Source organism: Xyrauchen texanus, chromosome 26 (assembly GCF_025860055.1).
Source record: "Xyrauchen texanus isolate HMW12.3.18 chromosome 26, RBS_HiC_50CHRs, whole genome shotgun sequence".
In the NCBI taxonomy this organism is placed as follows: domain Eukaryota; kingdom Metazoa; phylum Chordata; class Actinopteri; order Cypriniformes; family Catostomidae; genus Xyrauchen; species Xyrauchen texanus.
The window spans coordinates 5,389,589-5,408,031 of NC_068301.1; the positions used below are offsets into that span (position 1 = coordinate 5,389,589).

The 18,443-nt window shown below is 39.5% G+C and overlaps 1 protein-coding gene across 1 annotated transcript in view; it reads left to right on the top strand.

Annotated features, from left to right (window-relative positions):
• LOC127620364 (protein FAM135B-like) overlaps positions 1-18,443 on the top strand; it is a 54,244-nt gene that overhangs the window by 23,806 nt on the left and 11,995 nt on the right. Inside the window, exons 8-13 of the mRNA XM_052093575.1 lie at positions 10,601-10,754; positions 11,215-11,264; positions 11,376-11,531; positions 13,381-13,454; positions 13,577-13,731; positions 15,652-17,767. Coding sequence (XP_051949535.1) covers positions 10,601-10,754; positions 11,215-11,264; positions 11,376-11,531; positions 13,381-13,454; positions 13,577-13,731; positions 15,652-17,767 — 2,705 coding nt within the window. The remainder of the gene's footprint in view (positions 1-10,600; positions 10,755-11,214; positions 11,265-11,375; positions 11,532-13,380; positions 13,455-13,576; positions 13,732-15,651; positions 17,768-18,443) is intronic.

Sequence of the window (18,443 nt, forward strand, 5' to 3'; positions counted from 1 at the left end):
GGCCGATATCTGGCATTTTTCAAATTTTTGCATCTGCCAATAGATTTTCCCATTTGGCTGGTACCTTTAACGAGCTGTGACTGCGACAAGAATCGCCTTCTTGCATGTGAAAGACCCGTCTGAGACACGTAAATGATTTTAAGCAATGTCATATTAAATTGTGTGATATCATACTGTACTTTACGGTATATAAAAGGAATTATATTGGCCAATGGGCCACTCTGCTCCTAGATATCAACATCGGCCATTAGAAAACCCTTATCGGTCAATTACTAGCCAATTTAACAAGTCGCTCACTTGTTGTGATTTTTTGAAGAAGTATGTCACAATGTATGCATCCACAAATAGAAAACCTGACTTCAGTTTGCAATTGTATTTGCAAAAAACTTATTTAAGTGCCTCTAAATTAAATACAGAGGATTGTAACTTAACACTAAGGAAATAAAAATCGCAAATGGACAATAGCAACAGCAATTTAGATGCATACAGTGTTGATAAATTAACCTTACTGGACATAAGTTCTGGCCAAACAGAGCAGTCTCTCTTGCCTGTGGAGAATTCCATTTAAGCAGGAAATGGTAACAAGGCCTCTCCTCTCTGTATGGTTCCTGTATTAACACCCCCCCTGTTGGGCACTTTATTAAGTACAGCGTTGTGCTGGAGGGAGGCAGCGTTTGATCGTGGTAATGAGCAGAACTTTAACTGCTTCAAACATGAAGATCAAGCATCTCTCTCTCTCTCTCTCTCTCTCTCTCTCTCTCTCTCTCTCTCTCTCTCTCTCTCTTTCTATAGAGTTTAATAGATCACTTACCTCAGCACTTTTATGTGTCTCAGATTCTCTTATATATATAAAACAATATATAAGGTCTTTCTCTCCTACAACATTTTGCCAGAAAAATGACAAAATAAGTGAATACAGACATCACTAAATAACCACAAGTTATCAAGCATTATCCCGAACTCTTAAAGTCAACATGAATCAGTGTTCAAAACACATTTTACTTCTGAAATGTGATGAATTTCAGAGTGAAAATATGTAGGGCTTCAATGTATCGATTGGGAATTGATTGAATGGATCGTGAAAGTGGTCTCAATATGACAGGTGGTTAGAGGGGCGGGACTGAATGTAATTTCAGAGGTGGAGCAAATTATTACATTTAGATTATGAAGAAGCAATTGGTTTTTTTTTTAATAACATCCGCTAATCTGTTAGAAGAAGACCCCGAAGGTGACTACTGATGCTGAAATGTGAGAAATTTCACTAGAAAGCACAGAACAGATGTTTGTGTGCGTGTGTGTGAGTGGGCATATGTGTGTGTGGGTGTGTGTGTTTGTTTGCGTGTCTCTGTGTGTGTATGTGTGTGTGTGTGTGTGTGTGTGTGTGTGTGTGTGCATACAGTGCATCCAGAAATTATTCACAGCCCTTCACTTTTTCCACATTTTGTTTTGTTACAGCCTTATTCCAAAATGGATTAAATTGGACATTACCTAAAAATTCTACAAACAATAACCCATAATGACAATGTGAAAGAAGTTTGTTTGAAATCATTCCAAATTTATTTTATCACATGTACATAAGTATTCACAGCCTTTGCCATGACACTCAAAATTGAGCTCAGGTGAATCCTGTTTCCACTGATCATCCTTGAGATGTTTCATCAACTTGATTGGAGTCCACCTGTGGTAAATTCAGTTCATTGGACATGATTTGGAAAGGCACACCCCTGTCTATATAACGTCCCACAGTTAACAGTGCATGTCAGAGCACAAACCAAGACACGAAGTCCAAGGAATTGTCTGTAGACTGCCGAGACAGGATTGTATCGAGGCACAGATCTAGGGAAGGGTACTGAAAAATTTCTGCTGCATTGAAGGTCCCAACGAGCACAGTGGTCTCCATCATCCATAAATGGAAGAAGTTTGGAACCACCAGGACTCTTCCTAGAGCTGGCTGCCCAGCCAAACTGAGTGATCGGGGAGAAGGGCCTTAGTCAGGGAGGTACAACCCGATGGTCACTCTGACAGAGCTCCAGCGTATCTCTGTGGAGAGAGGAGAACCTTCCAGAAGAACAACCATCTCTGCAGCACTCCATCAATCAGGCCTGTATGGTAGAGTGGCCAGACGGAAGCCACTCCTCAGTAAAAGGCACATGACAGCCTTCCTGGAGATTACCAAAAGGCACCTGAAGGACTCTCAGACCATGAGTAACTAAATTATCTGGTCTGATGAAACAAAGATTTAACTCATTGGCCTGAATGGCAAGCGTCATGTCTGGAGGAAAACAGGCACCGCTCATCACCTGGCCAATACCATCCCTACAGTGAAGCATGGTGGTGGCAGAATCATACTTTGGGGATGTTTTTCAGCAGCAGGAACTGGGAGACTAGTCAGGATTGAGGGGAAGATGACTGCAGCAATGTATAGAGACATCCTTGATGAAAACCTGCTCCAGAGCGCTCTGGACCTCAGACTGGGGCAAAGGTTCATCTTCCAACAGGACAATGACCCTAAGCACACAGCCAAGATAACAAAGGAGTGGCTACAGGACATCTCTGTGAATGTTCTTGAGTGGCCCAGCCAGAGCTCAGACTTGAACCTGATTGAACATCTCTGGAGAGATCTGAAAATGGCTGTGCACAGACGCTCTCCATCCAACCTGATGGAGCTTGAGAGGTCCTGCAAAGAAGAATGGGAGAAACTGCCCAAAAATAGGTGTGCCAAACTTGTAGCATCATACACAAAAAGACTTGAGGCTGTAATTGGTGCCAAAGGTGCTTCAATAAAGTATTGAGCAAAGGCTGTGAATACTTATGTCAAGTCAAGTCAAGTCAAGTGGTTTTTATTGTCGTTTCAACCATATACAGTTAGTACAGTACACAGCAAAACGAGACAACGTTCCTCCAGGACCATGGTGCTACATAAAAACAACAAAGGACCAACATAGGACCACATGAGACTACACAACGGAATAAAATACCTATATAAACTACCTATATATACCTATATAAAGTGCACGTGCAAACATGTGCAAAAAGTACAGGACAGTACAACAAATTACTGACAATGAACAGGACAATAGACAGTGCAGCGCCGACCAGTACTCAGTAGTGCAAAATGATGACAGTTTCTAAAATGTAAACATAACATACTATGAGATAATGTTCTATGCACATAGCAGTTATTGAGGTAGCAGACAGTTATAAAGTGACAGTTATTAAAGTGCAACTCAGGACACGTGTGTGTCAAACCAGTCTCTGAGTATTGAGGAGTCTGATGGCTTGGGGAAGAAGCTGTTACACAGTCTGGCCGTGAGGGGCCGAATGCTTCGGTACCTCTTGCCAGACGGGAGGAGGGTAAAGAGTTTGTGTGAGGGGTGTGTGGGGTCGTCCACAATGCTGGTTGCTTTGTGGATACAGTGTTTTTTGTAAATGTCTTTGATGGAGGGAAGAGAGACCCCAGTGATCTTCTCAGCTGTCCTCACTATCCTCTGCAGGGCTTTGCGGTCCGAAGCGGTGCAAGTCCCAAACCAGGCAGTGATGCAGCTGCTCAGGATGCTCTCAATAGTCCCTCTATAGAATGTAGTGAGGATGGGGGTTGGGAGATGTGCTTTCCTCAGCCTTCGAAGAAAGTAGAGACGCTGCTGGGCTTTCTTGGTGATAGAGCTGGTGTTGAGGGACCAGGTGAGGTTCTCCGCCAGGTGAACACCAAGAAATTTGGTGCTCTTGACGATCTCCACAGAGGAGCCGTCGATGTTCAGCAGAGTGTGTTCACCTTGTGCTCTCCTAAAGTCAACAACCATCTCTTTTGTTTTGTCGACATTCAGGGACAGGTTGTTGGCTCTACACCAGTTCGTCAGCCGCTGCACCTCCTCTCTGTATGCTGACTCGTTGTTCTTGCTGATGAGACCCACCACGGTCGTGTCATCGGCGAACTTGATGATGTGATTCGAGCTGTGCATTGCTGCACAGTCGTGAGTCAGCAGGGTGAACAGCAGTGGACTGAGCACACAGCCCTGGGGGCCCCAGTGCTCAGTGTGGTGGTGGTGGAGATGCTGTTCCCGATCCGGACTGACTGAGGTCTCCCAGTCAGGAAGTCCAGGATCCAGTTGCAGAGGGAGGTGTCCAGGCCCAGCAGGTTCAGCTTTCCAATCAGGTGCTGGGGAATGATTGTGTTGAATGCTGAGCTGAAATCTATGAACAGCATTCGAACGTATGAGTCCTTATTGTCTAGGTGGGTGAGGGCCAGATGGAGGGTTGTGGTGATGGCATCGATCCGTTGAGCGGTTTGAGCGATACGCTAAACTGCAGTGGGTCTAGTGAGGGGGCAGCTGGGTCTTAATCTGCCTCATGACGAGCCTCTCGAAGCACTTCATGATGATGGGTGTAAGTCGCGACGGGACGGTAGTCGTTGAGGCAGGACACTGAAGACTTCTTTGGCATGGGGATGATGGTGGTGGCCTTGAAGCACGTTGGAACGACGGGCTGCTCAGAGAGATGTTGAAGATGTCGGTAAGAACATCTGCTAGCTGGTCTGCACATCCTCTGAGCACTCTGCCAGGAATGTTGTCTGGTCCAGCAGCCTTCCGTGGGTTGACTCTACGTAGAGTTTTCCTCACATCTGCCGTGGTAAGACAGAGCACCTGGTGCGTTGGGAGGAGGGGTGGACTTCCTCGCCATCACGTCGTTCTGCACTTCAAACCGGCGTAGAAGTCGTTCAGCGCATCTGGAAGGGAGGCATCTTTGTCACAGGCAACTGATGTTGTCCTGTAGTTGGTGATGGCCTGGATGCCCTGCCACATGCGCCACGTGTCACGCTGTCCTGGAAGTGACTGTGGATTCTCTGGGCGTGTCGCGCTTTGCCTCTCTGATTGCCCGTGACAGTTTGGCCCTAGCTGTTCTTAGGGCTGCCTTATCGCCTGCTCTGAAGGCGAGTCTCGGGACCTCAGCAGCGTCGCACCTCCGCAGTCATCCACGGCTTCTGGTTGGGCGTGTGGTGATGGTCTTGAGAAAGTGACATCATCAATGCACTTGCTGATGTAGCTGGTCACTGATGCTGTGTATTCCTCCAAGTTGGTAGAATACGCCATATGTTGCAGCCTCCTGAACATGTGCCAGTCAGTACACTCAAAACAGTCCTGAAGAGCAGAGATGGCTCCTGCTGGCCAGGTTTTCACCTGCTTCTGAAGCGGTTTTGTGCGTCTGACTAGCGGTCTGTATGCTGGAATTAACATAACAGAGATGTGGTCTGAGTAGCCGAGGTGGGGGTGGGGCTCCGCCCGATGCAGCGCCTGGGATGTTTGTGTAAACAAGATCAAGCGTTAAGCCCCTCTCGTTGCAAAGTCCACATACTGATGGAATTTAGGAGCACTGTCTTGAGATTTGCATGGTTGAAATCTCCGGCGACAATAAACAGTCCGTCGGGGTGAGCGTTCTGCAGTTAGCTCATAGCCCCATACAGTTCACAGAGCGCTTCCTTAGCGTTAAGCTGGGGAATGTAAACTCGGTTATGCAAACAGTGGTGAATTCCGTGGTAGATAAAAAGGTCTGCATCTAACAGTCACAAGCTCCAACAGCGATGAACAGTAACTAGAGACTAGCATAGAGTTCTTGCACCATTCCGTGTTGATGTAAACACACAAGCCACCACCGCGAGTCTTACCGCAGAGAGCTGTATTTCTGTCGGCGCGAAGCGAGGCGAGCCCGTCTAGCTGAATGGCGGCATCCGGAACTCTGTCGTTGAGCCACGTCTCCGTGAAAACAAAGACGCAGCAGTCTCTAAACTCACGCTGCGTAGCCTGCTGGAGTCGGATATAGTCCAGTTTATTGTCCAGGGAGCAAACATTTGAGAGCAGGATAGGCGGGAGAGCCGGCCGGCTAGGGTTTGTTTTAGCCTAGCATGGACCCCGCCCTCTTTCCGCGCTTCGCTTTCGCACACCGCTTACGACGTCCTCTCCCCCAGCCACCGGCATCAGGCGACGCCGAGGGCTGGAGGCCTGGTCTCCGCAGCAAGCCGAGTACGCGTAGCGCCTCCTGCAGGTCATCATGCAGCTTGGTTTTTGCATGAGTTTTATATTTGAGTAGTGTCTGGCGATGGTAGACACGAACACTGGTTGCTCCGATGTCCATGTGTTGCAAAAGTCGGGCTTTTTTAACAAAAATAGGACCATTGTGGATCCGGAGTGGCCGCTGCGTGCTACCGCGCCGCCATCTTGGATCACCAAGATCCATATGTACATGTGATCCATATGTACATGTGATTTAGTTTTTTCTTTCATTTTTTTTATTTTTTATAAATTTGCAAAGATTTCAAACAAACTTTTTTCACGTTGTCATTATGGGATATTTTTTGTAGAATTTTTAGGAAAATAATGAATTTAATCCATTTTGGAATAAGGCTGTAACAAAACCAAATATGGAAAAAGTGAAGTGCTGTGAATACTTTCCGGATGCACTGTATATGTGTGTGTGTGTGTGTGTGTTTGTTTGTGTGTGCATACTTATATGTGTGTGTGTGTGTGGGTGTGTGTTTGTGTGTGTTTTATTAGTGGGATTGGTGATGTCAGCAGAATGGAAATTAATTTCAGAGGGGTGGTAAATTATTACATTTTGATTATGAAGAAGCATTTTTTTTAAATAACATCCACTAATCTGTTAGAATAAAACCAAAAAGGTGACTACTGATACTAAAATGTGAGAAATTTCTCTAGAAAGCACAGAACAGATGTTTGTGTGTGTGCATGCATATATGTGTGTGTGTGTGTTTGAGAGAGAGAGATAAAGAGAGAGAGAGAGAGGCTGAATTCTTACAATAAGCATCTGTTTGGTGTGTGTCCGTTACAGAACTGAATGTAGATTACAGAGCTCAACACACTGAATAATGATAGAGTTCTACAGTCTCTTTATACTCAAACACAAATGTACAAGTATGCAGGGGATGTGACGTATCAGTAACTAGGGAGATTTTAAAGGTACAATCAGATTTGATTTTTTTATTTATTAAGCTAAACCTTTACTTGCTAAACCTTTAAAAAATATAGTAGAATTTTTTTTAAATAAAGTACATTTAAAATGAAGTGATATGAATAATCTAGTCATATCAAATCTCAATTATTCTATATTAGACAAGTGCCGGTGTTCGGCCAAATGGTATACGATAATAAACATGCACATTTAATTATCATGGCAACTTTAAAATACCATGGAACAAAATCTAGACAATCCAAATGAGTTCTGAGGATTTTTCCAGCCACAATAACGTAAGAATGCAAAAAAAAATGCACAACCGTGACACGCATTGGCGTGTGACACATACAAGAGTATGTATCAGCCTTAAGTATCATCGCAACATACTGTAAACACAAATATTACGGAGTGCACCTTTAAGGATTTGACATCACACTTACCCCCAAACCCAATGTGCAAACAGACAGCCTATCAGTCATTGATTAATTTCTGCAGCCGTTTGCAAGAAAACATTTAAGCCAAGAAAACCTTTAATTTAATTTAACTAAGGGTTTTCTTAACTTAAAGAGTGTCAACTTGGCCCTGTGCCTTACTTCTGTAAGCTAAAAGCCTTTATTTTATAGCTAGCATAGACCTTATTCATACTCCGGGTTTTGGAACAGGGAAGTAAACGTTTGCAGGGTAAACTTTGACATTCGTAGAGAATGGGAGTGAATGGTAGATCACAACAAATATTATTTGCTTACCCATTTGCTCCAAGATCAAAAGAAAAAAATCCACTATTACATTTGAATGACTTTTCAGATGAGGAAAACAAATAAGAGTGTGTTGGATTAAGACTGTAAAATGGGAGAAGATGCCAAATTTACTGTCAATCTCTGAGCAGCTGTAATAGAAACCCCCTTGCAGCTGTTGTAATTAATTTTTTTAAACTAATTTCAGGGTAATGGAAAATTAAGCATAATGTTATAGATTTACACTCAATATTTAAAAAATGTAAAGTATAAAATAACGAGATTTACGCTGCTAAATAAGGTGGAAACGTGTCATCAAAGTCTGTGAAAAAGGTCTATTAATTGCATGTTATAAAGTGTCACATGGAGATGGGTGTATGTGTTAAAATGTCAGAGCCCCCTGCTGGTTGGGGGGAGGAAATGTAGTAAGCTATCCAGTTATTCTATGCACACAGAACATTGTCACATTACTACATAGTGCAGAACTAGTAAGAGTAGGACAGCATTTGTAGTATGCTACATTTAGGCTAAACATTTTAATAAAAGCATTGATCTAGTGCAGATTTTTTGTAGGGTGCTGTATACTGAAATGAATGAATCAATGTGAGAAATTTACAAGGCAACTACCATCCTGTGCAGTTTTCAGGGGAGAAGTATGTTCACTCCACTGGAGAGAGAAAGACAAGTATATGTACTCTGTGTCGACAGGATGTCTCCGTGTCGTTCTCTGTAAACGAGTGCCACGTTTACACACATCACTCCTTTTACTGCTGGGAAACTGACTGTTTAAAGTTTTACTCTGTGTTTGATCTCCATCTAATTATTGAGCTTCAGGCTCAACTAAACTTGCATCTGCAGCTGATGATTTCAACCAGCAGATCACTTTACATCACACTGATAAATTACATTAGAATTATAAGTGATGTAATAGATAGATATATAGACAGACAGACAGATAGATAGACAGAAAGGCAGAGAGACATACAGATAGACAGATATAGATAGATATACAGACAGACCAGACAGAAACAGATATAGATAGATATGGATGGATACACAGACAGACAGAAAGACCGACTGACCGATAGACAGACAAACATACAGATAGACAGATATAGATAGATATACAGACAGACAGATAGAGAGGCAGACCAGACAGAGACAGACAGACAGATAGGTAGATACACAGTTAGACAGACAGACAGACAGACAGACAGACAGACAGACAGACAGACAGATAGACAGACAGATAGATAGATAGATAGATAGATAGACAGACAGATAGATAGATAGATAGATAGATAGATAGATAGATAGATAGATAGATAGATATTACAGACAGAAAGACAGACAGATAGAGAGATAGACTAGACAGAGACAGACAGACAGACAGACAGATAGACAGATAGACAGATAGATATACAGACGGACATAGGTAGATACACAGTTAGACAGACATACAGACAGATAGACAGACCAGACAGATATAGATAGATATATAGATAGACAGGCAGACAGACATAGATAGATAGATAGATAGATAGATAGATAGATAGATAGATAGATAGATAGATAGATAGATAGATAGATAGATATGACAGACAGACAGACAGACTAGACAGAGACAGACAGACAGACAGACAGACAGACAGACAGACAGACAGACAGACAGATAGATAGATAGATAGATAGATAGATAGATAGATAGATAGATAGATAGATAGATAGATAGATAGATAGATATTACAGACATACAGACAGAAAGACAGACAGATATATAGACTAGACAGAGACAGACAGACAGACGGACATAGGTAGAAACACAGTTAGACAGACATACAGACAGACAGACAGATAGATAGACAGACCAGACAGAGACAGATATAGATAGATATGGATGGATACACAGACAGACAGAAAGACCGACTGACCGATAGACAGACAAACATACAGATAGACAGATATAGATAGATATAAAGACAGACAGATAGAGAGGCAGACCAGACAGAGACAGACAGACAGATAGGTAGATACACAGTTAGACAGACAGACAGACAGATAGAGAGATAGACTAGACAGAGACAGACAGACAGACAGACAGATAGATAGATAGATAGATAGATAGATAGATAGATAGATATTACAGACATACAGACAGAAAGACAGACAGATAGAGAGATAGACTAGACAGAGACAGACAGACAGACAGACAGACAGATAGACAGATAGATAGATAGATAGATAGATAGATAGATATACAGACGGACATAGGTAGATACACAGTTAGACAGACATACAGACAGATAGACAGACCAGACAGATATAGATAGATATATAGATAGACAGGCAGACAGACATAGATAGATAGATAGATAGATAGATAGATAGATAGATAGATAGATAGATAGATAGATATGACAGACAGACAGACTAGACAGAGACAGACAGACAGACAGACAGATAGATAGATATGACAGACATACAGACAGAAAGACAGACAGATAGATAGACTAGACAGAGACAGACAGACAGACAGATATACAGACTGACATAGGTAGAAACACAGTTAGACAGACATACAGACAGACAGATAGATAGACAGACCAGACAGAGACAGATATAGATAGATATATAGATGACAGACAGACAGACATTTAGATAGATAGATAGACAGACAGATAGATGCACTATCCACATTTAAAACTTTTAAGTCTGAATTTGTCAACAATTGTCTCATATGTGTCTTTTTATTTCTCCTGAATAGAAACATCAGAGTGAAAGTTGAAAAGCTTTATTCAGAATTTATAATACATGGTTTCGTTTAGAAATAACAAGGTAGAATTGTGACAGTAAAATCTGACCTCCACAACATTTGTCCTGTGTGTATGTATGTATGTTTGTAGGGCAGTTTTTACGTGCCATCGGAGAACCGTCTGCAGAGAGCGTACACGTGGCATTGTCGCATCTGTAAACTGTTGCTGGCTGCACACAGAGGCCTGCGCTCCTATTACACAGCACTAATGAAGGAGATTCCTCAACTGCAACACATAGAAATGGGTATAAGCACAATCTCTTCTGAGTTTTAATTCTCAATTCTAGTGTTGATCCAAATGGGTTTTTCAATGACCAATGGTTGATGTAATGTCAGTACATACAATATACTGTATAATCTAACTTAAAGAAATAGTTCACCCAAAAATTAAAAGTATTTTAATTGTTGTCCTTTATGAGACTTGACATTTCAGAGTCACTATTCACTTTCTTTTATTGGCTAAATGTGTGAAAAGTTTTGTTGTTATTGTTTTATTTATTTATGTGTGTGTGTGTTCCATGGAATAAAGAAAGCCATCGGGTTATGGCATAATTAATAGGTATAATGTTTACACAATGTGATTTAAACACTTTAAAAGCATTTCTGATGCATATCATTGATTATGTGCAACTCAGATGTCCTCAGCTTAAAAAAATAATTGCTTTTACATTTGTACATTTTTCACTTTTGTTGTTTTATTTATAGAAGACCTTCCCGTTGAAGAAACATTAAACGAGCTCACCATTGAACTGCAGGTTTGGGGAAAAATTGCATTAACCAAATTACTGCGATTAAACAGCTTTTCACAAGTCAATCATTTTCAGTCTATTTTCCCACTGTTTTAGTTTACAGTTGTCTCTTTCTAGTTGCAGAGTGGTCATGAGAAGGTAGCAGATCAGATCAGTAAACATCTGATGCAGTTTTGTGCTCAACTGTCTGCAGTTTGGACACAGTTTTTGGAAGCCATGGTTCCCAATCCACATATCCGCTCTTACCTGGCCCAGGAGCACCATACGCTCAGGGTGAGAGAGAGAGAGAGAGAGAGAGAGAGAGAGAGAGAGAGTGTGTGTGTGTGAGAGTGAGAGAGAGAGAGGCTTTATATGTATGACTGGTTATCTGCACTGATTTCCTGATTTGATTATATTCAGGGGCTGGATTAACAAAACATTCTTAAAGGAATGTTCTGGGTTTAATGCAAGTTATGCTTAATCGACAGTATTTGTGGCATAATGTTGATTACCACAAAAATATTTTTTGTCTCTCATCATTTACTCACCCTAATGCCATCCCAGATGTGTACGACTTTCTTTCTTCTGCAGAATACAAACAAAGATGTTAAGAAGAATATATTAGCTATGTTGGTTCTTACAAGGCAAGTGAATGGAGTGCAAAATGTTCAAGCTCCAAAAAAACACATAAAGGCAACATAAAACCAATCCATAAAAGTCCAGTGATATAATCCATGTCTTCTGAAGCGATCTTGGTGAGAACAGACCAAAACATATCTCCTTTTTCACTATAAATCTTGGCATCAGCAGTTTGCTTGGCGATCATGAGTTCAAGCTCGATTACACTTCCTGGCACCATCTAGCGCTCTGCACATGCATCAAGCATGAGGAAGTGTAATCAAGCTTGAAATCATGATCATGTCTAGAGACTGCAATGGCAATATGTACAGTACAGTGAAAAAGGACTTATATTTTGGTCTGTTCTCACCCAAAATAGATTAGATCACTTCAGAAAACATGACTTAAACCACTGGAGTCATGTGGATTACTTTTATGCTGTCTTTGTGTTTTTGGAACTTCAGAGTTTTAGTCACCATTCACTTGCATTGAATGGACCTACAGAGCATTGCTTTTAAGAATACAATTCTTGCAGTTTTCTTCTTATTTTGTAACTTGAGAAAAACAAAAACACACAGAAATTATATTATAAGAAGATTTCCATGAATGTGCTCTGATTCTCAAACTCTCAATTCGATTTCATACTGATTTTGTTAGCTTAGGGTTAAAATTACCCTTGGTTATTAAAGTGTGACAAGCCCATTTTTGTTTTAGTGGAAAGACAATAAGACAAATTAAATGTCATAGTTCATTCACCACTCCTAGCAACACATTGACATTATTCTCCGATGGCCAACTAAAATGCAGCTTTAGAGTAGCCTGACATTATTGTAGGATGTTTTCCAGAATAAACTGCCATTCTCCTACACAGCCTGAATTTACCAGCATCCCTCACACTGCTGTGTCCTCTGGGCTGATGTATTATATAAACCTCATACCTTATGATCTATACAGTAATTCCACCCACAGGACAGCGCTGCTTTTAATTATAGAACAATGAGTTATGATAATGATGAATCAAGAGGAAGACATGAATCCAATTTTGCCCTTATTACTGGAGCAGTTTTACTTTCTCATAGTGAGGTTCTTTTGTGCAGCAGTTTTGCTCGCTGTGGATAACGTGTGTGGGGAATTGTCTGTTGTTGTGCCAGTAAGCATTAAGATAAGTTTTAAGTTGGCAGTTCACACAAAAATGAAAATGTGGTATTTTTTGCTCAACCTCACTTTGACCAAACCTGTATGACTTTCTTTCATTTGTGAAACACAGAATGAGATAGTTAGTCATTATGTTTAGTCTCAGTCACCATTCACTTTATTTGCATTTTATTCCCCCATGCAATGAACGTGAATGATGACAAAAGAAAGTCATACAGGTGAGGGTGAGTAAATTATAACTTTTGTTTTTGTTCTTTTGTTATTTCTTAACGTGAAATATCCCTTTAATGTCTGTTAATTTAATCAATGAAGATCTACAGGCAGTGTTGAATAATTTGCCCTCATACTGAATGTGTGTATCATTGTGCAGGTCAGGAGATTTTCTGAAGCTTATTTCTTCACTGAACATTCCAAAGAGTCCTCACTCACATTTCAGGAGGAACTGTGAGTGTTTTATCACCCTCTTTATATAAATAAGTAACATACCTACAATACATTTAGCCTCTGACTGTACATTTATGCCTCTAAGCAGTGAGAAATACTGTCTGAAACATGTCTTTTGACAGTATAAACAGACACGCACAGGTAGCTGCAGAGATACGGAACTCTGATTATCTGCTCCAAATGCCCCCACTTCCTGTGGAATGCTTGGACATCGATGGAGACTGGAGCAGCCTGCCAATCATCTTTGAGGATAGATATGTGGACACGCCCTGTTTAGGTAACACCAGTGTTTACTGTAAAAGAGAATGAATGAATAACAAACAAAAGAATAAATGAAATAAACAAATGAATAAATAAACAAACAAACAAAATAATGAACATAAAAATTAGTTAATTAAAATAAAGAATGAGCAATTGATTGAACAAACAAATGAATGAACAAATTAACTAAATAACAATGAACAAATTAGTATAGGATGAAAAAAGTATAGGATGAACAAATAAATAAACAAATGAATGAACAAAAGAATGAACTACTCATGAATAAATAAACAAACCAAAGAAGAAAACTGAACGAATTAACAAACGAAAGAACGAGCATATGAACAAAAAAACTAATGAATGGAAGTATGAACTAACAATGAATAAAAATAACAAATAAATTATCAACAGAATGAATATACGAACAAAATAATGAACATACAAATAAATTAATTAACAAACTAAATAATCTATATATGAATGAACAAAAGAATGAACAAAAATAATGAACTAACAATGGATAAAAAAACAAACATAAATAATAATAAACTAAATAATAAATTAATTAATGAACGAAAAACATAATACTAAACAAACAAACAAAAATTTTTTATTAACTAACAAAAGAATGAGCATATGAGTGAACAAACAAATGAATGAACATACAAATCGATGAAGAAAACTAAAGGATGAGCATAAGAACAAGCAAACGGATGAACGGAAAATGAACTAACAATTAATAAATTAACTAAAGAATTAACAAATAAATTAATGAACAAATAAATGAACGGACAAAACTCTAAACATACAAACGAATGAATTAACAAATGAAAGATTGAGCATATGAATGAACAAACAAATGAATGGACTAAATAATGAACAAATTAATGAATGAAAAACAAAAGACTAAATAAACAAATTAATTAACAAACAAAAGAATTAATATATGAGTGAACAAACAAATTAATGAACTAAATAATGAACAAATTAATGAATGAAAAATAAAAGACTAAACAAACAAACAAACAAAAAAAATATTAACAAACAAAAGATTGAGCATATGAGTGAACAAACAAATGAATGGACTAAATAATGAACAAATTAATGAATGAAAAACAAAAGACTAAACAAACAAATTAATTAAGAAAAGAAATAATGAGCATATGAATGAACAAACAAATGAACAAACATAGAGATCTATTAATTAAACTAAAGAATGAATATATGAACGAACAAACAAATGAACAAAAACATTTACTAACAATGAATAAATTAACATAAAAATCAATTAATTAAACTAAAGATTGAGCATATGAGTGAACAAACAAATTAATGAACTAAATAATAAACAAATTAATGAATGAAAAACAAAAAGACTAAACAAACAAACCAACAAACAAATTAACAAGTGAAAGATTGAGCATATGAATGAACATTAGAATTTATGGAAACATGAAATAACAATGAATAAATAAACAAACTAAAGAATTAACAAATAAATTAAAGAATTAATAAATTAAAGAACAAAAGTCTAAAACATACAAACAAATAAATTAACAAACTAAAGAATGAACATATGAATGAACAACAAATTAATAAATAAAATAAAGAAGTAACAATGAATAAACGTGCAAACTAAAGAATGAAAACAATTAATAATCAAATCAAATAATTTACAATAAATGAACAAACAAACAAATTATTGAATAATGTTGCTATAGTAAAACATTATAAATTATACTGTTATATAGAAATAAAACACACAACATAAGCCAACAAAACAAATAAGCACAGACATGTATCTTAAGAAATGTCAATTTCTTGTGCAAGTCCCCATTATATGGGGTTGCATTTGTTTTTTTAAATATCTATGTTTAATATATAAGTTCATCACCAAACAAACACAGTTGAACACTTTCCTCTTTCCCTGTGCTAGATTACACCATCCATGTGCCAAACCAGTCGGTCTCAAATTCTAATGCCTGTCCAGACCCAAATAGGATGGAAGACCATACAAACCAAGTACAAACCCCCTGTAAAGATTGCACGGGTCTGCCCACATACAAGGCTCTGACTGTTCAAGAACATGGTTGCTCCACAGACTTCAAAGAGACCAGAGCTCAAGCAGAGAGTTTGATTGGCTGTGTGGGCGAGACAGATATTAACAGAAGCGAACATATCTATGAGACATTCACAACTAGCTCTGGTTCAAGATTTGAGTCTGTTGATGAAGAAACATGCCAATATGAAACTGAGGAAGAAATTGACCAAATAGACTGTAGGTCTGTAGACAGCATTGATTCAATACATATAGTTAATTGTATACCAGGTAATGTAGAGAAAACTGGTTACCAAACAGAAGCAAGTGACTTAGCTGATCAGAGTGAGAAGAGTTGTGTTCAATCTAATCATGCAAGTTTGAAACAAACAAAAATTACCCAAAGTAGTAGCAGAAAGACTTTGTTGCTTGTTCTGACAGAATCTGCAGAACTTCCTGATCTCACCAGTATTGACAGCAATGACTCCCTGCCCATTCATAACCATGACAACCAATTAGAAACAACAGGCAATAATGGGACCCTTGGCAATGAGGAGCCAAACTCAGTATTGGATGACAAAAACATCGAAGTACCAGCAAAGTATTTTGGGAGCGAGGAAACATCACCGGCTAGTCTACTGAACGTTCACTCTCCAGAAAACGACCCTATAGGTACATGCCCTTCACTTAATACCCTACAGCAGATCCGTCGCTTGTCAGAAACCCCACCCAGGGGTGTATTTTTGGGTGGGTCTAAGCTAATGAACCGCTCTTCATCTGTAATCTCAGACTCTGGCATTGAAAGTGAGCCAAGCTCCATGGCCTGGACTCTGGAGGGACGAGGAGTCATCACAATGGGCCGTGATGTCTTGCAAAACCTGGCCTGGCGTCGGGTGACACACCAGAGGTCACTGGAGGGGCTACTAACGGAAAGTCACGGCAGCTTGCTGAGCACCACGCAAGCTTCTCTGACCTCCATAAGCTCTCTGCCATACGAAGAGGAGGAGACACAACTCAACACTCTCACCAAATCCACCTCAGCGCCGCAGATCAGCAGCCCTGATGACACAGAGGATCGTGAAATTCCCAATCAGGAGAAGAGGACCGTTTGTGAAGCCAATCAGGAGAGGCAGAGTAACGAAGCAGCCAATGAGGCCAAGCAGAATCTACAAGCTGTTACAATGGAGGACAGAACTGAAACACCCAATCAGGAGAAGAAGAGCTTCAGTGTAGCCAATCAGATGAGGCAGAGTGATGAAGCAGTCAATGAGGTGAAACAGAATGTGCAAGCTGTTCCAAGGGAGGACAAAAATAAAACTAATAATCAGGAGATAGACAGGGATGAGTTATCCAATGAGGAAACGGCTGACAAAGACAAAGTTGTGCCAGAAATGTTGCTATATCAGCAATTAGTGATGGATGATGCTGTAGAAAATGCCACAGTGGATGAACTGACTGATAATTTAGAAGATTATTCTGGTCTCACAGATGAAAACGCAGAGCTTTGCAGTTACGAAATGGAACTTTGTGAGCACACGGGGGCACTAGAGTTGAAGACGTATCAAAAGGAATCTGACAACATTAGTGTCCATCAAATTCATTTGAATGAGCTTGAGGAAGTAAGTATGGAGAACCTCCCTGATCCACCAATTAGTGACAAGAACAATCACGAAATTACGACCAATGAGAGGGAGAGACCTACTCATCTCATCGAACTTCCAGCCAATGAGAGAGAGCAGCAGGCGCTAGAGGGGCAGAGCAGAACCAATAAGCTTCAGAGTTCGGGTCTGGCATTTGTCAATAAAAAGGTGGTCGAGGTCGTGAACCTGTCAGTGTCGTGCGCTCCAACCTGTCTGCCTTTTTCATCTGTACTCCGTGATTCGCCTTCGGTCAGTGGAATCTCCACCCGTCAAGCCACCTCTCCCATTACACATCAACCCCTTGGCTCGTTTGGAATCATTTCCTCTTCCCCTTCCTCTGGTGATGAGCAGGAAATCAATGAGAGGATGATCAAGTGAGGTTTTCATTGATTAAAGCATTACATTTTTTGTAAAATGCTTGTTTAACAGACTTAAAAGGAGACAAGTTTAGATGTAAGGCAAGTTTCTAATAAGGTAAAATACGTTTGCTCCATCTGTTCAATTAAATATCAAATTAAGATGTTTTGTGTTTATGCCATTTAGTTTTTAAAGCTCACATATTAATTCATTTTTAACCAATATAAACTATTTAATAGGATTCAGTTTCAGGAGAGATCCAAGCCATATCTAGGCTTATTTAAAATATCATAGAGACTTAGGGGTGTTTTTTTTTACTAACTGATTAACCAAACAAAACACTCTCACGACGACATAGAACACCCTACAAATCACATAGCAACATGATAAAAAAAACTCTGAGAATACCCTAGTAACCACCAAACATCCTACCGCTCAAAACACTCAAGAAACCACAAAGCAACACATCAAATAAAATAAAAAATAAAACTCTCAGAATATATTGGCAACAGCATAGCAACCCATTGGTAAACACCCAGAACACCCTAGCAATATGCTGAAACACCCAGAATAACCTAGCAACCACTTAACAATGCCCTAGCTACCACTCAAAACAACCAAGCCTCTACTAGAAACACAAACCACTCAGAACACTTTTGAAACCTGATAGCAACATCCTGGCAACAACAAAGA